This window comes from Fundulus heteroclitus, chromosome 17 (genome assembly GCF_011125445.2).
Source record: "Fundulus heteroclitus isolate FHET01 chromosome 17, MU-UCD_Fhet_4.1, whole genome shotgun sequence".
Taxonomy (NCBI): Eukaryota; Metazoa; Chordata; class Actinopteri; order Cyprinodontiformes; family Fundulidae; genus Fundulus; species Fundulus heteroclitus.
In genome coordinates, this window is record NC_046377.1 from 17,420,173 (window position 1) to 17,444,015 (window position 23,843).

Consider the following 23,843-nt stretch of genomic DNA (forward strand, 5'->3'; position numbering starts at 1 on the left):
ATTACTACCAAAGTTACTATGACAACTATTGCACCGCTGTCATTTCTATTGGTAGTAGCATTTAATATCACAAAACTATTGTTGTTTACATAGGAGTTTCCCCAGAACGTTTTCAGAGTTGTCAGATGTTGACCATTGAAAACTTTGCAGAGGTTAATCTAAATCAAAAGCCAGAACAAAACTGGAGAACTTTTTAGGTTCTCATCGCACTGATTAGGTTAATGGAATTGTCTTTCTTTCTTAGATAATATTAAAGGAGTGGTGATGCCGTAAAAGCGCCACTGGTGGTAACAGGTTTTTCACATGCACATTATCGTAATTGTTTGTTTTTAAAATATATAACTCAACTCAACTCAAGAGATGAAAGGCAGACAATGATTAACAATCAGCAAAATCGCACTGAAGAGCTTTGGAGAGCAGCTCATGGATTTTGTTTTGAAAGCACGGCTTCCTGTTTCAGGCTGCTTAATTTCCTGGTGCTTTTCATTATCTCGTTGTTAAACCTTTTAAATCCTCCGGCTGACGCCACCGTTGTGATAACAAGCGTTATCTTGACTGACAGCAGGAGAAGCGCAGCAGAGCAGCTGGGTTAATTCTGGAAATAGGATAAACACAGTGGAATATTACTGAATATTTTAGTTACTTTGTAATGTTATGTTCTTAACAGCGTTTCACTAAATAAAAACAAAAACAAATCCAACTGTTTGTATTTTTAGTTCACTGTGAATAATATGCAACAGAATATGCAAAATGTTTTTTTATTCAAGGTAATAAAAAAACATGCTCATTTTATCAAAAACTCCAAAGTGTTTAAAATAACAGACATGCTTTTTATGTCAACATCAGCAACGTTAGGTTTTAGCGGTAACCCTCAGACTTAGTTTTCTGCTAAAGTCAATGTTGTCTTCGCACCCTTTTACCAGAATTAACTCAGATAAATTCAAAGCAGCAGATCAGTACAATTTGTTTTCTTTTTGTTTTTGGGTGTACCTAGATTTGCTTGAGATGCTATTCAAAAACCTATCGGTAGGTGGCAGCAGCGCGCAGGCGCGGCTCAGCACAGCAGACTAACAGTGACGAAGTAAAAGAATCAAAACATTTCAGACTGTCCGAGAGAGACAGAGCTTATGAAATGTGAAAAAAAGAAAATATTTAAAATGTCTGAATTACTCAGTAATATTACGTGGACATTTTTACGGTGTGGTGACACTTTTAGTTGGACTTGGGACGAATGTTAATCCGAGGAAAAGGCGGTTAATGTTGTTTTATCTCTGCTGCTCTGTCAGTCGGCTAGCTTCTTGTTAGCCAGCTAGCTTTCCTGGCTCAGGAGCAGCTCCATTGGGAACTATGGGATGAACATGACCATATATAGACCGGACACGGAGCTGTCCCGCCGGTGAACTGTAAACTCACCCAGGAGGCTGACAAACAGCGGTAAAAAACAACATGTCAGCGGACCAGATCATAGCCATCGTGGTGGACGACAGAACCTACGAGGTGAACAAAAAGAAGCTGATCGAGAAAAGCGACTACTTCCGAGCGCTCTACAGCTCCGGGATGAGGGAGTCCACGGAGGACTCCGTCCAGCTGCAAGGACTCAGCGTCCCCGGCCTGGAGCTGGTCCTGGAGTTCATCAACACCTCCAAGGTCCAGGTGGTCAACGAGACCCTCGAGGATCTGATCGAGACCGCCTCCTTCCTGCAGGTCACCTCCATCCTGAAGCTGCTGAGCTCGGAGATCCGGCCGGAGAACTGCGTGGAGCTGTACAATCTCTCCGAGGTGTACGGGACCCACGACCTGAGGAGCGCCTGCCTGAAGTACATGAGCTGCCACTACCACCCCATGCTGCGCCGGCCCGAGTTCCACAGCCTGCCCGCCGCCGTGAGGGACCAGGTCCGGGAGATGCGCATGAGGGGCACCGCCACCCTGGTGGCCATCGGAGACTTCACCTGTCTGTCCCTGGACGTGCCCGAGCAGGACGAGCCCTGGTCCATGCTCAGGTATGGAGAGGCGGAGCAGCGGTGGAAGCCCCTGGCCAACAACCTGCCCCCGGACATGGTCAACGTGAGGGGCTACGGCTCTGCGGTCCTGGATAACTACCTGTTCATAGCAGGCGGCTACAGGATGACCAGCCAGGAGATCTCCGCCGTGCACTGCTACAACCCCTGCAGGAACGAGTGGAATCAGGTGGCTCCTCTCAACCAGAAGAGGTAGCAGACTTCAGGCTGGTTTACTGGGCATTTACTGCAATCACTTTGAATCAATCCACCGGTAAATGGAAAAAAAAAAGTAATGTGTGTATTCGTGTTCCCCTTTATTCTGATGCCCCAAAAGGAAAACTACGGCTACCTTTCTGAAGGTCTGTGATCAGTAAATTGTTAAATCCAGAGGTTTGTTAGAAAACATCAGTGAATAAATAGCATCACGGAGAACAAAAGAACATGGCAGACAGGTGTGAACAGTTCAGCTGTAACTTTGTGTGGTAAGAAAAAAATAAAACTAAAAATGGGGAAAAAAATCCACGAGAAGTTACATTTATTGTTGGTCATACGCCGTATTGATGGCAAAGCAAATAACCTTAAAGAAGCTACTCAGGGCAGGAAAGTTCAGAATTAAACGCTTTCTATTGCGCGCAAAACAGAAAACCAACACTGCAAATACCTCTGAACGTGCCACGCCTGCGGTGACAGACAGTGCTGGAAGTATCGTGCTCTGGGGTCGTCTATCTTCAGACGGGACGGTGGAGCTGATCAGAGCTGATACGAAGATGTCTGGAGCTAAATTACAGGGCAGTCCTGGAAAAAAGCCTGCAAACAACTCGGGGCCCGGACGACCCTAGATGCCAGGGCTGAACGATTTTGGAAAATAATCTAATTGCGATTTTTTTATCTTAATATTGCGATTTAATGCGATTTTTTTTCTCTCCCAGTTTAATTTATGTCTTTTTAGACGTATACAAAACAACAAATCAATTTGTTTCCTCGCCGTGTGGATTAGTCGTTTAAAGAGCCGCTGCGTCTCAACTCGGAGCAGAAATGATTGCGTTCTGCCTACGATATATTTTAACCAAAATTACAATTTTGACTTTTCTCTGCATTAACCACAAGCAACAAAAATGGCCTCTAGATAAAGATGTTTGTATTTAAAACAAAACCTTTTAATGTTTCTATTAATCAGAATATTATTCAAGAGAACAGCTTTTAATTAACTTGGACATCAATCCTCGTTGAACATAAAGTGCAACCAACAAGCAAGTCTATGTATTAAACTGATTCACCAGAACTTAATGCTCTGTATGATTATATAACCTATAAAACAAGTAATAAAGTTAGATTATTTCACTGCTGCAACCCTCTTCCCTTCCATGTGGAGCAAACCCACTTTAAACATTTTACCGACACCCAAAGGACGTCTGATTCCCTAATTGTTACATGGCCAACAATTGCAAACCTCTGCGATTTGAAAATTGGGTTTTGTTTTTTTAAATCACTATTATATTGAAAATGCGATTAATCGTTCAGCCCTACTAGACGCACAGCCGCAATTCAAAGTCCAGACCTAAAACCCACTGAGAATCAACACAACACTGGTAGAGACATCGGCTCCGGCTTACGCTTCTGTAAAGTATTGACTTGGGGCGGATGAATGCGAATACATGCTAAACTTGTCATATTTGTGTTGAAAAGGAACTGGTGAAGATTCTCAGTCATCCATGTCATGGTCATTCCAAAAAAAGTAAAAAACAAAGCAACTGGACTTGTTTTCCGTAGTTGAAGACGTTTCGCTTCCTCTCCAGGAAGCTTTCTCAATTCAAAAAGTCCGGAGTAATCGAAGCAAAACAAGCCCTTTGTTTGGGCAGTAGTATAAAGCTTGGTACTGCAAATTACTCCAGACTTTTTGAATTGAGAAAGCTTCCTGGAGAGGAAGCTTTCTCAATTCAAAAAGTCCGGAGTAATCGAAGCAAAACAAGCCCTTTATTTGGCAGTAGTATAAAGCTTGTTACTCCACATTACTCCAGACTTTTTGAATTGAGAAAGCTTCCTGGAGAGGAAGCGAAACGTCTTCAACTACGGAAAACAAGTCCAGTTGCTTTGTTTTTTACTTTTTTGGGAATGTTTTCCTTGCAGCTGACAGTTATGCACCATTGATCATAGCATAAAATCTCGATGCCATACACTAACAAAATGTAAAAAAAACAACAACAACTAACCTACAGTCATGTTTCGCTGTCCCTGTCCTTTTTATCCAGGTCCAACTTTAAGCTGCTGGCGGTGCAGGGGAAGCTGTACGCCGTGGGAGGCCAGTGTCTGGGCACCGTGGAGTGTTACACACCTGAGCAGGACTGGTGGACCTGCGTCTCCTCCATGCCTGATCCTCTGGCCGAGTTCTCAGCCTGCGAGTGTCGGGGAATGATCTACGTCATGGGCGGATACACCGCGAGAGGTTTGTATCCGAAAAGGACTCGAGGGGCGGGTGCGCACATTTTCAAATGTTAGATGTGACCGTTTCCTCCCGACAGACAGAAACACCAGCGTGCTGCGCTACTGCGTCGCCTCCGACACCTGGTCGGTCTTCCAGACGTGTCCCGCCCACGTCCGCAAGCAGCAGATGCTCTCGGTGGAAGACACCATCTACCTGGTGGGCGGCTACACCCATGAGCTGGAGGCGGGCCGGCGGCAGCAGCAGCAGCAGCGGCGCCCCAGCCAGACGGAGGACGTGCTGACGGTGCAGTCGTACAACGTCTCCACGGGGGAGTGGGTCCAGCTGAAGGAGAACACGTCCAAGTCGGGCCTGAACCTGACGTGCACGCTGCACAACGACGGCGTCTACATCATGAGCCGGGACATCGGGCTGCCCACCAGCCTGGAGCACCGCGTCTTCCTCAAATACAACATATTCTCCGACGCTTGGGAGGCCTTCAGACGCTTCCCGGCTCTGGGGCAGAACATGCTGCTCTGCTCGCTCTACCTGCCCAACACGCTCTGACCCGCAGCCCAGTGGAAGCCCACCAGAGGAGCGCTTGGAGCGTGTTGCCGCGCCGAACGGGGCTGCGTGTGTAAACGCACTGCTGTGGGGGACGATGTTCACAGAATGTAGCCGGTGATGGGAATCAGAGCGAGCTTAAAAAAAAACCCTGCGTCTGTTTCCGGTCAGTAAAAAGCGTCAGGATGTGACACTAACAGCAACGCTCAGGGCGGACGAAGCGGGAAGAATAGTTGAAGTTTTCACTGTGGGATCCTGGGAAAAGAAAGTCCCAAAAGTTTAAGAAGTGATCGGAAAGGAAACACCGTTTCTTTGTTAGCCTTTCATTCACTTCATTCTGCTGCTGGATTTTTTAAATTCAGCCATGAAACCAAGCAGCAGTTTTCTCTCCAACATTCATACCTGAGTGTTGCTGTTAGCGGTGCTTAGTATGGTGCCTGGAAAAGAACTTAGATCTTCAGACTGACTACTGGTCAGGCCCCTTTAAAGATTAAAATTGCTTAACCTCTACAGGTACACTTTTTTTTTTCTTTTTTACGATCACCACCATTCATGAAACCACCAAATAACCCGATACAGTCTTAGAAAATGTGAAGAAAAAGGTTTCCCAGGCACCAAATGGGGATGAATTGAGCTGCAGCCCTACATCAACACTGAGGTTTACAGTTTCTAATGCTAATCACTAGAAGATGCACCAGGTTAAAATATGACCTACACAATCATTTTGTCTTAAAGCCAGGTTTTACGGCGCACTGTGTGACATCACCTCTGCTCCTAATGTGAATAAATAATCAGCGAACGCTTGAGGCAGGAGGGCTGAGAGGAAACGTTTCCAACACTGGAGGCGGCTATATTGGTATCAGCAGGTCGAGGACTGTTTCCGTCTGCTGTGCTGGATTAAAAAGAAAAAAAGTCTCCATCCAGAAAGGTTTTGAAGCACGTCAGAGCAGCAGTGAATTACTCAACATCCCACCTAGAGTGGGCCGAAGCATTCCCGATGTTTACACTCCATATATGGAGTCGTGCTACGTGGAGATCTGTCCCCGCTGGGTTTAAAACTACATTTCTTCCCGTTCTGTTTGCACCTAACGGAGGACGGAGCTCCGCTTTACGCTGACACTTTAATGAGGCTGGGAGATCCTTGAAAGCTGCAGGGAAGGAGGCGCCTCGCTGGGTCTCAGTTTTTTCTGAGCAACACTAAAAAAAGCTTAAAGCACAGTCCCACGTGTGCCTTGTGCAACCTCGGTAAGATCGTAGGATCTTAAAGAGGAGGGGGGGGGGGTTGGGGGGGGGGCACTTAATGCAGGAATCATCGCCAGCATCTGACCAAAACTGCTGTTTTTATTCTGTGGTTTTGTTAAAGTGGATTTTGGTTGTTTTTGAACAGAAGTGCTGAGTGCTGTTGTGGTAAATGCAGCGTTTACAGCTAGTGACTTGCTGGAGTTTACATTCTGTTGCTTGTTTGGACATTTAGGTAATGAGAATAAAGATGATGTTCAGGGGCTCTGCTTCCATGTCCTTCATTTTCCTCACTTGTTTACAAAGAAACGTTGAATGAAAGGGCTACAGACTTCTGCGCTCTGCAGGATTCCCCCCCTCTTTTTTATTTTATTTATCTTTTAGAGTCGACGTTCAGGATTTGTTCATCTATATCTGTAAGTAATGACTGACATACATATATCTATCATTGTTTGTCTTTGTAAAAACTTTATGATGCATTAGGTTTTAAAATCTGAATATAATACATCATAGGTAAAACTCCCTTTTAAAATAAAACATTCCATTCGCTACATCTTATCTTATGTTGCAGTCAATCTTTTGTTACTTAAGCTTATTTTGTAGCAGCGGGAGTAGACAGATGTTCAAATTATCAGCTGTATGGATGGACAACAAACACATGGGTGAATGGATGCATGGATAGATAGACAAATGATTGGATGCCTAGGCCAATGGATGGATGGCTAAAGAAAACAAATAGATTGACCTCTTAGGCCAGGGGCCTGCAACGTTTACAGTCTAAAGAGCCATTTTTCCTACAGTTCACTTGAATTAAACGTGTTCAGAGCTGCAAATGTTGCCTGGCCTTTTAAAAAAAGACAAGTTCAAATTTTTTATAAAGATCTGCTGTAGGAAATAAGTTATTGTTAAAGAAACGTCTTTTTATGTCTATTTTGAGGTTTAAAAAAAGAGGATTGATGGGATGTTGATATTTGTGCATAATGATGTAAAAAAAAAATCATAGTAATGATTCGTAATCAACATAATGAAAAATATATTGATTTAAAATTTAATATTACTGGGACTTTTCACATCATTCTATTGTGAAAATCAATTATTCCAAGAAAAAAACAACTAAACCTGCATTGATTATCATTATTACATTTAAATACCATAATTAAAATATAATTTGTAGCCAAAGGTCCAAAGAGCCACTTGCTGCTCCGGAGCCACAGGTTGCACACTGCAAAAAGGGAACTAAAATTAAGCAAATTTTTCTTGAAATGAGTGGATTTTCTCTTGATTTGAGCAGGTAAATAAGATTATTTGCCAATGGAATAAGATTCATCTCCATCATCATTTTTCAAGTGCAGAATATCTAATTATCTTATTTTAGGGGTAGAACTACTAATCCCATTGGCAAATAGTCTTATTTACATGCTCAAATCAATGAAAAATAGACTAATTTCTAGAAAATTTGACTTACTTTTAGTTCCCTTTTTGCAGTGCAGACCCCCGTCTTAGGCAAAATGATGCTCAAATATTTGTTCTCTCATTCCTCCAGACTTTCCAGAAAGTCAGTAGTAAAGTTAGAAAATGTTGTCCTAAGGCATCAAATCTAATAATAACACCAAAGTAACGCAAAGAAAAATAAGGTTGCAACAATCATATATGCACAATCTTGAGAAATGTGTGAAATGTTTTGGTTTTACTATAGAAAAACCAAATCTGATCCTCAGATGGAACCAGCAGGGGGCAGCACTTGCCTTGAAATGAGTCGCCTCCCCTATAGGCACTTTTATATTTTCACCTTCACAAGGACTCAGTTTGAAAAAACGTTCTGCATCCCAACGAGGAAACATTTCCCACGGATGTTGTTCGGTTAAACCGGGTTATTTTACGGTCTCCCCTTAAAACCGTCCTCACCTGTGGGCTGCAGCATCAATGTATTGTCGTCTAGAGGTCACGGACACAGCTTGGATGGGATATTTATAGCATTGTGTAGTGAGTGGATGAATGGATGGAAGGAATTGGATTCTGGCTTTAACAGTGGTACTCAAAGGGGCGGAATAGAGGAAATCAATATCGACCATCGCTGGACCTGATTGATCGCCCTTGTGAGGTCAGATCACAGTGATCTCCCTCGCATCTTCACAGCTGGATGACCAGAACTAATCCAGCTGCACAATCACTGCATGCAGCAGGATTTCTATTTCCATATTTATTCAGGGAACAACGCGGCGCACTGAGAAGCTGTCATCTCTCTGTAAAGTCAGGGAAGATGTGCTGTGAATGGTGAGCAAACAGAAAGAGGAGAAAACCCGTGTTAGGAGAGGTGTAACAGAGCAATCCAAGGACGGGCAGCACTGAGGGGAGGGCAGGAAACAAGCGCACACAGACTTAGTCCCACCTTCTTCTCATTCTCTGTCAGAGAGGGAACAGATCTCACAGAGGAAGCATGCATCTCTACACCAGAGGAGCGCAAAGGAAAACTACATGAGGGAGGAGGAGCGGCGTTTGACAAGACAGAGAGAGAGACGTCTGCGCGCTTGTTCTGCAGCAAGGGACGCTGAAACGGCAACCTTAAACCCTGACTCCTGCAAATAAAGCTTCCCAGTCTGAGAACATGAGCGAGGCGAAGAAAGGAGAGCTGGCCATCCGGGACAAAGCCATCCTGCACCAGCAGAGGCGTCTCAAACAGGCCACCCAGTTCACCCACAAGGACTCGGCTGACCTGCTGCCCCTGGATGGACTCAAGAGGCTCGGCACCTCCAAAGACCTGGTGAGTGCAGCGTTTTCTCACAGGGGGCCGACAGCCCAAACGTGGCCTCTCCAGGCTCACGCCGTCTGTCGTTTTAATTGGTGCTGCTCCCTCATTTGGTCATCACCAGGTCTGTGACAGCAGGAGTTCATTAGGTCCATGGAGAGGAAATTAGAGGAGAGTGAGCTCGTGTAAAAAGATGGGTGGGCTGGTTGATGAGCAGGTTGGAGCTGGAGCTAACAGGTGCATGCAAACCCAATGCCAAAAAAAAAAAAAAAGGAAAGACATTAGATTTGACTTTAATGAAGCTCAACTAGCTGCAGATCCCATCAGTTTCCTCACAAAAGCAGACCATAATGCTCAGAGGTAACAAAACCCCCTCCAGGCCTGAGTATCCTAAATGTTTCCTCTGTAGGGTGGCTGGACTCACCCTTAGCGACCCCTAGATAAAAGCTCCTTAATCTAAGAGTATAGCCACTTGGCCTCGTCAGCAAGCGCAGTCAGCGGAGGTGGTTCATCAGGACGCCTCCTTCTGGAGCTTTTCTAGGCACTTCATTTTATGAGGAGACACCAGAGCTTGAGGCTCTGAATATTCCCTCAAATCTGGGAAAAAACTCTGGGATCCTGCAGATGGAGCTGTGTTTTTTTTTTCTTTTTCTTTTTTGGTTTCTCTCTGAGTTTAAACCACTGGGACTCGATGGCAGACAAGAATAAGACGATGGATGGAAGTCAGAGTTTGTGGCCGTGCAGTTAGAGAAAGAGTAGAAAAATATGGCTTGCTTAGAAAATATAATATATATATATATATATATATATATATATATATATATATATATATATATATATATATATAGAGATATATATATATAGATATATATAGATATATATATATATATATAGATATATATATATATATATGCGCTGCACAGTGGCGCAGTGGGTAGCGCTGTTGCCTTGCAGCAAGAAGGTCCTGGGTTCGAGTACACCCCTGGGTCTTTCTGCATGGAGTTTGCATGTTCTCCCTGTGCATGCGTGGGTTCTCTCCGGGTACTCCGGCTTCCTCCCACAGACCAAAAAACATGACTGTTAGGTTAATTGGCTTCTCCAAATTGTCCTTAGGTGTAAGTGTGCGTGAATGGTTGTTTGTCTCTCTGTGTTGCCCTGCGACAGACTGGCGACCTGTCCAGGGTGTACCCTGCCTCTCGCCCATTGAACGCTGGAGATAGGCACCAGCACCCCCCGCGACCCCATGAGGGATAAAGCAGTTCAGAAAATGGATGGATGGATATATATATTTATTTATCATAGATGTGCTTTGTTTGACCATTGCTATAGTATTTAAGTTGAGTGTTTTTGAGATTCTATTAGAGACTTTGTGTTTTTGTCAGTTTTCCTCCAACTTTTCAGCGGGAGCTGGAAATAAAAATAAGTTTCAGATTTGTTTCAGATCTGGCTGACTTTGACCGTTTACTAATTTCTTTGCCTGCTATTTTCTAAATATCGGAGCCATCTCTTTGGTTAACCAATCGTTTGGTCCATACAGCAGAAAAGGGAACCACACCGTGCTAGAAAGTATGAGCAGTGTGTGCTTTAGCCACTAATGCATTGCTCTGCTGTGTAAACTGGGTTGCTTTAAAGCGCCGGTGCAATCTCCAGGCTAAAAGAATGATGCTTGCAGAGTCTTGCGCACAGAAGGAGGTCACGGTTCACTTTGCAGCTCCTCTCACATTTTATAGGATGAAACACAGTCCTGCATGTGAACTTCCTCGTCCCCTCCTAAAGCCAAGCGTTTGTGTGCACTCTAGAGGAACTCCCTGTAATAATCCCTACAATTTATAGCTCCTCCCACATGGTACTGGTTTAATGGCTGCATTCCAGATTCCCCTGAGCTTTTCAACATCTTCAGTACATCGCTCCGGCCTGGGGGAAACAGTCCTTGCAGAGCTGTGTGCTCTGCAAATGCCACTCTGTTTGAAGCTCTCATGTCTGCCAGGTTTAAATAGACATTTGCAGCTAGAAAAACATGCAACCCTCATCCTCTCAGTCAGTCAGTTGAATGAAAGATATACATTTACATTTCCTTCCTCCTTTTACTTGTGTGTATTTCTTTGGTACACATATTTGCATTCCTGGACCAAAGTCTGTGTTCACTAACTTTCAATCTTTGTGCTGTCGGTCTAATCATTGACAACTTGAAACAAATTTACTCAAAAAAGGAAAAGAAATTCAAAGTGACGCATAAGCGTCCTGTACAATCACTCCAAAACAAACCTGGACATGATTTAAACAACAAAACGACCTCAACTGCAAAGCAAGGTGACAAAAAGATTAAAATTAATACAGATAATGACCCAAACCACTTAAAATGAACCTATAAACACTCCAATTCAATATCACACTGTGTATATTAAATGGGACACATGTTAAAGTTAACCACACTCCCACCCCCAGACCATCTATCCATACCAAAATCATACCAAAATGACCAAAGGCGTTAAAATGGAAAACAGGTCACCACATAACAGGAAAATAAAACTATAAAGTAAACAGAAAAAATAATCTAAATAACGAGAATCACTAGAATCATCCAAAAACAAATACAGACAACTAGAAGGACAAAAACACAACAAGCTACAAATCAAAAGCCTTGCAAACAACTACAGTCAAAATAACCTTTAAAGTCTGTATAAAAAATTATACAGACTTCTGCAAAAAAAACAAAACAAAAAAGAAGCAAAACAAAATTTTTATACGTTCCCGTATTTTGTAACCAGTGATGGGAAAAAGTGTTTGCCCCCTTCCCGATTTCTTATGCATGTTTGTCTAACTTAAGTGTTTCAGAACATCAAACATATTTAACTATTAGTCAAACACAACATAAATAAACACAAAATGTAGTTGTTAAATTCAGAATTTTATTATTTAGGGAGAAAAACGCCCTGTGTGAAAAAGTGATTTCCCCCTAAAGCTAAAGTGCAGTTCCACCGACCCTTACTGGTTTTGGCCCGCCCAGCTGGGCTCCTTCCCGCTCGGTCTATCTTCGCCCGGTTTGAAACTGTGTGTTTAAGAGGGAGACAGAAGCGGAGAGGCGGAAACGAGCCGATTATCCAGCAAACTTCGGGCCTCTCAGCGGAGGAAGGTTCAGTGGTTTCCCGGGGTCCGAGCTTCCTAAAGAAGGTCCACCGGTGCTGAAAGCAGACCGCTCCTCCCTCCGATCTCTGAGTTAAAATTATTATTATTAAAATTCACAGCGTTAAGAGATCTGTTGCCTTGCCATGTCTGGAGCGAGGAGAACACCTTAATAGCTTGAGAGATTTTTATCGGTTTGATTTCGCGCTGAGGGCTGCTGTCAGCCGAGAGAGCGTCAGGTTTTGGCCGTGCTCAAGCTGCGTTCATTGGGCACCGCTGCAAAAGCACCCCGCTGCCCCCCGCTGCCCCCCTCTGAGTCTGAAAGGCAGACAGCCGCTTCCTTCTACCGCAGGAAGTGGATGGATGGGCACTTCAGAGGCAAAACTTAACAGCTTTCAGTGTAAAATGAGAGAAAGCCTGGATAAATCCATTGATCTGGTAAAAGGACTTTGACTAGGCCATTCCAAAGTCTTCATTCTGTGGACTTGCTGGTGTTGTGGGCAATCAAAGATGGTTTCAGTTTGAGGTCCTGAACAGACGGCCAGAACTTTTCCTTTGGGATGTTTCGTCTTCCAGGTCAAGCAGCAGCAAAACAGCCCCAGACCATCACACCACCAGCACCATCTTTTACTGTTTGTATGGTCTTTTTCTTAAATGTGGTGTTGTTTTTACGCCAGATGTACCAGGATACAACTGGAAAGTTAAACTTTTGTCTTTTGTGACCTCTTGGATCAGTCGTTGTTGCACTCTTGGGGTTATTTTGGCCGACCAGCCATTCCTGGGAAGGTTCACCACTGTTCCATGATTTCTGCATTTGTAGATAATGGCTCTCACTGCGCTTCACTGAAGTCCCAAAGCTTTAGAAATGGCTTTGTAACCCTTTCCAGACTGATAGATCTAATTTACTGTCTTTCTAATTTTTTTTCCTACATTTCTTGGTGAGAGTGGCTAGAGAAGGTGAACTCAGGTGTGATGAAGCACAGTTTTGTTTTACCAGGGAAGGAAAATCACTTTGTCACACAGGGCCATGTACTGTAGGTTTAGATATTTCCCCCCTCAACAATAAAAAGTTTCATTTAAAAACTGTATTTTGTGTTTTGTTTGACCAATACTTACATTTGTTTGATGTTCTGAAACACTTAAAGGAATCAGGAGGGGGGCAAACACTTTTCCCCTAATCTTCAGTGATTGGTTTGGCACCTATAAACCATTTCATAAAGATGTACTCACCGTTGGATGCATTTATTTCTCATCGTAGTTAGGGATTCGGCATTAAGCCAATAAAGTTTCATATCGGCACAAGCTAATAAATAAAAACATCTTGGTGATCCCAAATACTTTGCGGAAAATATTCCTTTGGACTGACGAGAGCAAAAGTAGATAAGTTACGTCTGGTCAGGAAAACATGGTTAGCTGGCAGTAAGTATTAGAGCCATGAATTACGTTGGGTTGTGCAACGGAACAGAAATTTTAAACACACCAAGTTCACGTTTGAATGGAGCGGCCTGGTCAAAGTCTGGAGCTGAAGCTAATTGAGATGCTGTAGTTTGATCTCAAATAGGCTGTTCATGTGTGAAAACTCTCCATTGTGACTGAATTAAACCAATTCTGCAAAAAAGACGCGGTCGGTTTTTTCCATTTTGACAGACTATCATAAAACACTTGAAGGTAGCTGTTGCTGCCAACCAGGTATTAGGCTTAGGAGGGGGAAATTACTTTTACAGACAGGGCGGTTAGGGTAGCTTTTCAACCCCTTAATAACTTCGTCTGATATTAAAATGTGTTTGATATGAAACTTCCAAGCGACTGAAAAACACAGATGCATAATAAATCTAGCTGCATGTTAGATTCACCCTGAAAATGAGGTGCTAAATCAACCGACGGGTAACTGTGTCAGAATAAAGTGTGAATAAACTGGATTTAGATATTTTCTCAAGTGAGCTGCATCCAAAAAAACGATGCTAAACACTTAAAACGTCCTCACGCGCAGTCTGATGAACTGTCTGCACTCACCTGTAAATGAGGACAATCAGTCCTGTTCGTCTTTCAGCGGCTGGCTCCACGTGCGATCCGACTACACGGGCCAGGTGGTGCTGCAGAAAGAAGCACAGCAGATCCATTTCAAGCCAAATGATACGCAGGTGCCTCAGAGCTCACAAACAAAAAGGAACAACAGAGCTTCAAAAATGTTTTCCTCGTTTTTATGGAACCTCCGGCTACAGATAAAAGCTGTTTACTTTGCTCTGCACATGAGACAAGAACACAAACGGGCATAAAAAAAAAAAAACACAAATCTGTGAGCTCATTTTGTTTTTATGAAACCAAGACAATCTTCTTATTTGTTTAGTGTCTCTTTATGCTCATATTAGCCCATTAAAGTGCTGCCTAGTATGGCTGCAGGCTCCTGTAGGCATGACGACACATTCACACACAGTAAAAGCTAAAAAAAAAACTGCAATACAATTTAGTCTAAGCGCCATTAAATTAAAGATCTGTTAAAACTTTCATATTATAACACCAGTTTCTTCCATAATTAACAAATTACAGTTCAGCTCTTATAATAAACCCAATCTGATAAACAGATGTGGCCACAGAGAGGTCAAACCTTTGAATACGTGACCTCTCAGTTCATGAAGCTGATTGAGACTGTGATTCTGAGGCGGGCTGCAGGCACAGTTTTCATAGTCTAAAGATATCATCTGTGCAGAGCTGCTATCGCCTACAGATGAGTCTTGATCCCCCATTTCTTTTTGTTTATAGCCTCTTCAAAATAGCAATTTCTAAAGGCAGGAAGCCTTTAGGACAGTGGTGAGACCCTAAAACCGTAGCATTTAGACATTGAGTCATGAAACCTCTCAGTCATGGAAGGAAGCAGCGGATTTATAATTAAGACAATAATTGGAAAAAGTGAAAAGTAAAAGTAGTATAGGTGCCCAATAGTGTGGCCACCTATATAAAAAGGAAGGAGTTCTGGCAGTTTGCTGCTCCGGAGGCAACGAGTGTGCCTCACAAGTGGAGCAAACAGTAATGACCTTTGAGAAGCAATTATTTCTGCCCATCAATCTTGGATGGGTTATAAAGTCATTTAAAAAACACTCTAATTCCATCATTCTGCAAAAAGAAACATTTTTCCACACATGGAAAAATGTTAAAACAGCCTCCAGTCTCCTCAGCAGTGGATGTCCCAGTAAGTTGAACCCAATGCTCCAAGAAATAAATAAAACACCCAGAAACTCTCTATCACTTAGCGTGTGAAATGTTAAACTTCTTTACAACTAAGGCTTATATTCAATTCAATTTTATTTATATAGCGCCAATTCATGAAACATGTCATCTCAAGGCACTTTACAAAGTCAAATTCAATCATATTCTACAGATTGGGTCAGATTATACAGATTGGTCAAAAAATTCCTATATAAGGAAACCAGGTGATTGCATCAAAGTCCCGACAAGCAGCATTCACTCCTGGGGAACCGTAGAGCCACAGGGAGAGTCGTCTGCATTGTCCATGGCTTTGCAGCAATCCCTCATACTGAGCAAGCATGAAGCGACAGTGGGAAGAAAAACTCCCAATTAACGGGAAGGAAAAACCTCCAGCAGAACCAGAACCAGGCTCAGTATGAACGGTCATCTGCCTCGACCGACTGGGAGTTAGAGAAAACAGAGCAGAGACACAACAAGACAGACAAAAAAGCACATAGGCACACATTGATCCAGTAATCTGTTCTACATTAGATGGTAGTAACGGGTGATCTGTCTTCCCTGGATGATGTCACAGTTAACAGAACGCCAGACCAGGTGTACCTACTATGAATTTGGAAAGGTTAAAGAAGAAAGCCTCTTTTTTCTATTCACTTATTTATTGAATCTGAACTCCAAAACCTCTGCAACGACGACCTTTGGACAGAGGATACACACACACACCTCATAGCAGCTATCAACCACGGCAATAAGAGGACCGATGATTTGGGCTCGTTTTTCAGCCACTTGACATCAGCGTCTTGCAGTAATTGAGTTGATGATAAGCTCTTCTGGATAACCAAGTGCTCCAGAGTTTAATGCTAGGACATGTGTCCGGAGTTTATATATATATATATATATATATATATATATATATATATATATATATATATATATATATATATATATATAAATATAAACTGGTAAAGAACAGTCGATCATTAACATGATCTTATATCTAAAATCTTAGTTAAATGAGCCCTTTTCTACTCTGACTGTATGTGTAATCCTGCCTGTTTAAGGACCTGAACAGCATTGCTTCTCCCTTTGGTATTTCATGCTGGAGCAGCTTTTATGCATCTCATTTGAACAGTATAAAACAGAAAGGTCATGCAAGAATCAGGGTCATGCTGGGCTCAGGTGGTGGAGGTTCTCCGAACAGATTTCTCAAGCCAACAGAAAATCTCTCATGCTCCGAAATCCTCCACGATGCGTTTTATTCACTTGAAACCTTGCAGTGCGTTGTATAAACAAGGCCAGCTGCACAGCGCCTTCTTCCTGATTCCACCTCCAGCCTTTTATTCCTCTCGGCTGCTCTTGCGTTATAGAATTGGATTTTGTCCTTTTCGAGCATGCTGCTGCCCCGACTTTGCAGGGAACATGGCTGTAGCGATGCTGCAGAGAGTGAGAGGACCTCAGGCTAAAGAGCAGCAAAACAAACTCAGCCTTATGTAAGAGCCGAGTTACACGGTGCATAAGATAGGCCAGCAAGCAGAAATGGGCCGCAATGAAAATCAGGCTACAGCAAAGAGCAAAGAATCTGATGCAGATTTACATTTTAATGCATAATTCAGAGCAGCAGGCATTTAGAAAATAAGTTATTTTCTACTTGCACTATAAACTAATTGAATCTTTAGCAACGCTCTGAATACAGTTCACCTTCCAGAAGACGTAGCGACAATAACTGTGTAGTATTTCTGATTTTATCAGTCTCACATCTTTGTTGAGGAGTTTTTTGACGCACTCTTTTTGAAGCCATCGTTTACAAATGGATATTTTTATTTATTCGGGTTATCTTCATCGCAAATAAAGTTTTAGACTGTTTCACAGCAACTCGTGCTTTGAACAATACCGAGTACATAATAGTGAGTTAAAGGGGGAACATTTCAAACACAGCTTATAAACAAACCCAAATAAAATCACAGAGTAAAGGATTCGACACGCCCCGAATAATCAGATGCAAAGAAATGAGCTGAAAATAGATCCTGCAGATACAACCTTTTCCTGCTGTACTACGAATTAATCACAATAAATATTTTAGAACCCCAGTATGTTTAATCTATTAAAAAACCAATACACACATCTGAAGTAGCCCATTGTCAGCGTTGCTATGCCATAAGCTGGTTGAATATGCTTATTATTATTATTAATTATAATTTGGTATTATAATTTAAATAATAAATCATTCAACTCAAAATTTCGCTATAACAAATATAGTTCAAATGGTGGTGATGTTAGCTATAAGCTTATAAGTATTTATACCACTAATGCATTAGTTAACTTTCTGTTATGAACTCATTTATGCTGGAATAAATGATCAGGTCGGACTGTTAACCGACCAGGTTTATCCAGCAGGCTGTGAGAACCCCAATGTAACTGCAATTAGAGTTTAAATCCTTATTCCTTATCACCATCCAATGATATTGTCTCTGTATTAATGTCAGATGTTAACTCCAAAGGAGGTTAGCTCTGATTTCTGAATACCCAGGCAACTGTGAATTGGACTGAACACAAAACAATGTCTATTCCGCAGTGGTTGGTTTTATTGAACCAAAAGCAATTCCCTGTTACAGTAATTCTCTGATTCAAACAACTTTGGAATTCTTACTCATTACTAAACTAAAACATGCAAAATATATATGTGGAAATAAAGAACAAAACAAAAATAAACAATGGATTAAAATGAGCGGTTAGCAGATCTTAACTTAACTCAAAGTTGTTTAACACCGCCCTCGAAACATCGGCATTTCACGTATCAGCATTGACAGACAGAACAGCTTCGGGAATCTCACTGGACGCTTTGATGTCTTACACAAAGCTAGTTCAGCTAAGCTACCTACAGTCCAGATACACGTGACCCTCCCAAGATGGCTGCTACGATGACGTATGAGGGGAGGTCCTAATAACGTAACCACGCTTACGCTGATGGGACAATGCCTCGTTTCGAGAGGGGGGGGCTAACTAGGAGTTTAAAGCAAAGCCCGCGACTTGAGCTCGGACAAAGAAATTAAACTGATAAGGAGCGAAAAGAGAGAGAGGGGGGAAGCAGGGAAGAAGATGAAAAGAGATAAATCGGTAACCCACGGCGGGGTTCTTGATGGATCACAAATCAACACAGCAAAATCAATTGTAAAATACATGCACATACAAAGAAAATGTTCAGCAAAATAATTCCAACTTCGTCGTGGAATAAAAGCATTAACCAACACCTACAAAGTTCTACGCCTGCCCAGGCACTTCTAAACACCCTGTTGGTGAGACAGAAATGAAAGGGGAGAGTCCGTTACTTTGAGGTGCCTCGGAGCTGGTCCGGAACGCTCCGAGTGTGGCTTTCTGGACGCGCTTCGACGAGCGCAGTTGTCCACAGGCTGCAGCGGGACGGGGAAGAAGCTGCTTCGTTTCTTCCTCCGGGTTCGGTCGCTTTGTTGGCCAGACAAAGCGGGGTCCTCTTCGATCAGTGGGAGATGCGGCGTCTCTCAGTCTTTTGATCAGAGGGAATTTAAAAGTACTTATTTAAGTCGACCTCCTGTTATAAAGCAGGGAATAACTGTTGCGTCGAAAAATCTCGGTCCAGCGAGCAATCGAACACGTGGCGTGGGAATCAGCTGTGCGTGTCTTCTCGGGTTGGCTAAGGCCAGGGAAGAAGGAAGCTCATCGTGTGTGATCGGCTTTTATAGCCATCACTATAGCAACCTTATCTTGATCGGCGGCCATTTTGCCGTGTTGCGTGATGGGAGTTGGTGGCCATTTTGACCACATTGCATCATGGGTAACGCAGTCCGTTACGTCCCGAATTGATGCCGTTTCCTTGATCGGCGGCCATTTTGCCGTGTTGCGTGATGGGAGTTGGTGGCCATTTTGACCACATGAGTTGGTGGCCATTTTGACCACATTGCATCATGGGTAACGTAGTCCGTTACCGCTTTCTGTCACGTCTGAACTGGCACAACATACCCCCCTTTAGCTTTGAAGAGTGGGATGCTGGTCACAGTCTTTAAAGCTACAACCAAGTCCATTCTGGCGTGACGAAAATCCGTTGTGCATGAGTGGAACAACCTAATAGTCTTTCTAGTAGTCCATTGGGATTCATGCAGTTCAGTTCATCATCCAAGAGGAGGAAAAACGAAGCATTCATTGTGCCTGGGTCAGTGACCTAGCCTGGGCAGGACTAAGCTATAGCTAGTCATTTCTATTGGCTAATAAGGCAACAATAAAGTAATAAAAAAAAAAGAAATGCAAACTTCACAATCACCATCGTCAATACATTCATTGGTCATCAGGTTTGAACTTTGAACCAAAAAAAGGAGAGAGGGAAAAGGGGAAAGGAAAGAGACAGCGGTTCGTAGTCTAATCAGCTTATGGCCTTCAAGGAGCTGGTGCTACGAACCTGGGAGCGACAAAGGTGAGGGCGTCAACCCTGGTTTGCAACTGTTTGATCTGCTTGTATGCTGCATACGCCATCGCAGTAGTGATGGCCCATCCAAATACAAGGAGAACCACAATAATGGTCATAATGTGAGTGTCGGTCGACTCTGTAGCTCTGGGGAAGCGAAGCAGAGGGACCGAGCTCAACTCTGATGGAGTGAGACTGAATTTAATCAGCTGCGTGCCTGCGAGTAAAAGCTGTCTTTCAATGCCGACATCAATGCTGAAATTGTATCCCTTAAAGACATCTATTATTTCAATCTCTGATAAATGGGTTGCTTGGGCATACCCAGTGGATGTCTTTGGTTTTGGTACACAAATCCAAATTAGGGACTAAATAAAGTTTGGGGTCAGCATCATGATAGGCCAATATTGAGGGAGTTTGTAGGTGTACGTGGGTCTCACCTTGCCAAAAACCGACATTCAATACTGATTTAAGCCTATACACATTAGCCCTTTCAATGATGGGAAGGTTTAGCATAAATCCTATCTCCAAGTTGTCAGGATTTACAAATATTGGAATTGCACTACCTAGGCTGTACGCCAGGTGTATTTGTGGTGGTTGCAGTGTTTCACTAGAGGCAGATTTGAGAACCTTTTCAACCAAATCTACTGGTACCAGGTACGGAGGAATCCGTCCTTCAGCAAGGCTATTTATGGATGAACTAACCTCTCGAGTGAGGTCCTGCATTAAATCTCTAACAACCTGAGTATACATCATGTCATTCTTTACCACTTCTGTGAGCGTTTCCAAAGCAATGCATGGTGTTATGGCTGAGTGTGAAATTATAGACGTGAAGTTATGTATGGACACTTGCTTTATTAGTGCATGTTTAAAGTGTCCTGATTGAACATGCACTTGTCCTATTTAATGTTATGCATTGTTCTCTTCGGCGGGGGCGGAGTTAGGCTCCGTTCCCTGTGAGGAGAGTTTAGTGGACGGTTTAGTTTGGTTCGCTTGAACCCATTTGTACTCTGGACTTTGCATGCGGGCTTCTAGGTTCTTTCGAGGCCACGCGAAAGTCGTTTGGAGACAGTCTTTTAAGTCAGTGACGCACTGGAGTGCAGTGTAGATGGTTGTCACACTGACGTCTTTGGGTTGGTAGATGAGATTCAGGGGAAGTGTCCTTTGCCTTCCTGTCATCATCTGGAAAAGTGTCACCCCTGTGGAGCATGGTGAGGTAGAGTGGACTAGCATTAGGACCAGGGGAAGCTTTGTATCCCGGTCCCCGTCATGGCTGCTGGCATGTTCCTTTGACATGCTGACCACGGTGCAGTTCATTCGCTCCACCTGTCCGGATGACTGTGGGGCGGTAGGTGATGTGGAATTTAACTTCCACGCCCAACATGTTGAAAAGCACGGTCATAATGTTTGACGTTCCTCTGTCCGAGTCGACGGACAGGGGAAGGCCCCACCTGCTGAAAACGTGATTTAGCAGCAGGGCTGCTGTGGTGACAGCGGTGTCATTCGGTGCCGGCAAACATTCGAACCATTCTGTGAAACTGCCTGTTATTGTCAAAAGATATTTGTTATCTCTTAACGATTCGGGGACTGGACCGATCCAGTCAGTCTGCAAATGTGACCACGGAAATATAACCCCCCTTTGCTGAAGCAGGGCTCGGTCTAGTGGCCGTGTGGGTTGTAACTGGCTGCAGGTTAAGCAGCCTTGTACATACTCCTGGGTGTCCTGGGCCGTTAAGGGCCGGGACGCCACCTGTTGGAGAGTTTTCAGATTAGCTTTGCAGCTTCTGTGTTCTCCTACTGGTGAGTCATGGATGTGTGTCAGTGGGATCCCAAGTTCGTTTGAATCTTTGGGCTGAATGGGCTGAAACTCATAAAACAGCTCCTTAAGTGCTGTTTCCTCTGTTTCAGTGGTCAGTGCATCAGCTTTTTCCAGCTGTTGCATGATTTCTGTTTCGAAGCCAGGGCAGGGCTCAGTGGGTGAGTCCCAATTCTCTGGTTGATTTGGTGCTGGTTCTGTTGGGTTGGTTGCTATCGCATACACCAACAGATTTCCTTCAGCTTCAAGCGTTGCACCACAAATGGATCCAGCAGGCCGAGCTTCATGTCGCCTGATTTGGATCATGCTGGAAGGAAAGGTAAACACGGTGTCTGGAGAGTCCTGTCTGCCGGTCAAGAATAAGGGCAGGTCTCCGATGACGGGAATGCTCAACTCAAAGTCGTGGAAAGAGCTTTCGATGAGCACCCCAAGAGGTTTCTTCGCCACCACTTGGATCGGCATGCGAGTTGGATTCTCCACTAAAAGGTAAGCTGAGCGGTTGTTCAGCTCAAGCAGGGGTGTGTCAGAGGATTTGGAAATCGGCTCTGTGGAAGGCAGAAATGGTGCTAAAAGTTCTTTGGGCTCCTCAGAGCATGTCACCTGGTTGATAGGGACGGACAGTCCACTTCCAGAAGTGAGGGGCTTGGGAGTCCCCACTTGGGCCCAAAGATGACCATGATAGCAGTCAATGAGTGGGGCTAACCTGTTCAACAGGTCCTGACCCACAAGAAAAGGTTCTGTGTCCAAAGTACATATGTAGATGGGGTGCACCAGGGTCATGTCACGGAAAGTGATGTTTAACCACGCCCGTTTGGTGATGCATGACTGATCCTGAGTGTAGCTGGTGATGCCCACGTCACAGGTCTCCACCTGGAACGGTTTCCCAAGAGACACCATAGCTCTGGTCACCTCATCAAACAAATCTGAGCACATTAGACTGATCTCGGAACCCGTGTCTAAAAGAGCATTTGCAGTTACACATCCTCCGATAACTGTCGAGCAGTATAAGCGGTGTGCATTTTCATGATGGTTTAGCTCACCTAGGAACCTTAGAAAAGGGGCTTTCTGATCACCTGCTGATGGGATCTTAGAAGGTTGTTGGTGATTTTTCGGTTGGTCCCCCCCTTTAATCAGATAAACTCTGTTAGAAGGGGAAGCCTGTTCCACGCCTAGTCATGCTGGCTGGGGTTTTGGGCCTGGCTTACCTGGAGGGTCGACAGGATTGGATGATGGCTGGGACGGCTGCGGCGCGTTCTGACGCACTGTTTCGGCTAGCAACCTGCGAAAAGTCTCCTCTATCTCCTTTCTCATTGACTCCTCCATGCGCAGGTTCCAGCCTTTGTTGTCATGTGTGCTTTTCGACCTTTCTGGCCAGTCAGTTTGCTTACCGTCTCGGGCTGGATCCGGCCTGTGCCATTTTTGAAACCTCTCACCTTCCATGCTGCCATGCTGACCTCTCCTATCCTGGGAAGCTTTCTTCTGCGGCGGCTCAAAACCATGTTGCTTCATAGGGCCAAATCTAGTTTTAGGTTTTGAAGGGAGGCATCTCATGTCCCTCCAGACCTAAACTCTCTTCTGGTTCGGCTTGAATCTGCAGAACCTTTTTATCACTATCGGCTCCTTTGTTGGGCCGGACACGTGTTTCCCATGCAACCTGCGCGTATTTCCTGATTTCCTGCATGGTAAGTTTCTTGGTTCTACAATGCATGGTAACCTCATAACGCACGCTTTCATGAAGATTATGGAGGAACAAAGATTTGAAAGTGTGGTCTTCCTCCAAGCCGGGAGCATTTCGTCCCTGAAAGTAAGCAGCCCGCAAGCGACGGTAGTACGCTTTTGGTGCTTCAGTTCTCTTTTGCTGAATTGCAAAAGCTCCAAGAGTTGCAGAAGCTGGGTCTGTAAACACAGAATATTCTTCTCTTAAAGCCTGACAAAGAGCTGAGTAACGGTCACGTGTAGCTGGGGGGAGGCTTTCTATGAAAACATGGACACTTCTGGACGTGGTTTTCCAGATAAGCTTCAACTTTTCTCGAGCTGAGGGGCTATATAAGTCTAGCAGACAGCGCTCTACCTCTCTGAGATAGTCATCAATGGTGGATTCTGTATTGCTAGGATCAAAACGCTCTATGTCTCGGGCCAGGGACTCAAGTTGACGCATCCGCAGTCCCTGTTCAGGGATCGGAGCTGGTCCATCTGAGTCCTCTCCTGACGACTCCTGCCTGCGGTAACCACGATAGGAGGGAGGCTCCAGTTCTGACCACCTACCTGGCATCGGCGGCCGTTCGTGGGACGCAGGGGGACCCCCC

General features: G+C 44.0%; 2 protein-coding genes across 2 annotated transcripts in view; both read left to right on the plus strand.

Annotated features, from left to right (window-relative positions):
* Nucleotides 1-378: 378 nt before the first annotated feature.
* On the plus strand, nt 379-6,486 carry klhl42 (kelch-like family, member 42). The gene is made up of 3 exons (XM_012873802.3): nt 379-2,210; nt 4,250-4,443; nt 4,520-6,486. The coding sequence occupies exons 1-3, from the start codon at nt 1,447-1,449 to the stop codon at nt 4,984-4,986; spliced, it is 1,425 nt and encodes a 474-aa protein (XP_012729256.2). The 5' UTR covers nt 379-1,446; the 3' UTR covers nt 4,987-6,486.
* Nucleotides 6,487-8,590: 2,104 nt separating this feature from the next.
* Nucleotides 8,591-23,843, plus strand: part of nrip2 (nuclear receptor interacting protein 2) — a 74,137-nt gene continuing 58,884 nt past the window's right edge. Inside the window, exon 1 of the mRNA XM_012873803.3 lies at nt 8,591-8,983. Coding sequence (XP_012729257.2) covers nt 8,828-8,983 — 156 coding nt within the window. The 5' untranslated portion in view covers nt 8,591-8,827. The remainder of the gene's footprint in view (nt 8,984-23,843) is intronic.

Coding starts and splice junctions, on each gene's coding strand:
- klhl42 (XM_012873802.3), top strand. CDS start 1,447: ATGTCAGCGGACCAGATCATAGCCATCGTGGTGGACGACAGAACCTAC. Junction 2,211..4,249: donor GCTCCTCTCAACCAGAAGAG/GTAGCAGACTTC, acceptor CTTTTTATCCAG/GTCCAACTTTAAGCTGCTGG. Junction 4,444..4,519: donor GGGCGGATACACCGCGAGAG/GTTTGTATCCGA, acceptor TCCTCCCGACAG/ACAGAAACACCAGCGTGCTG.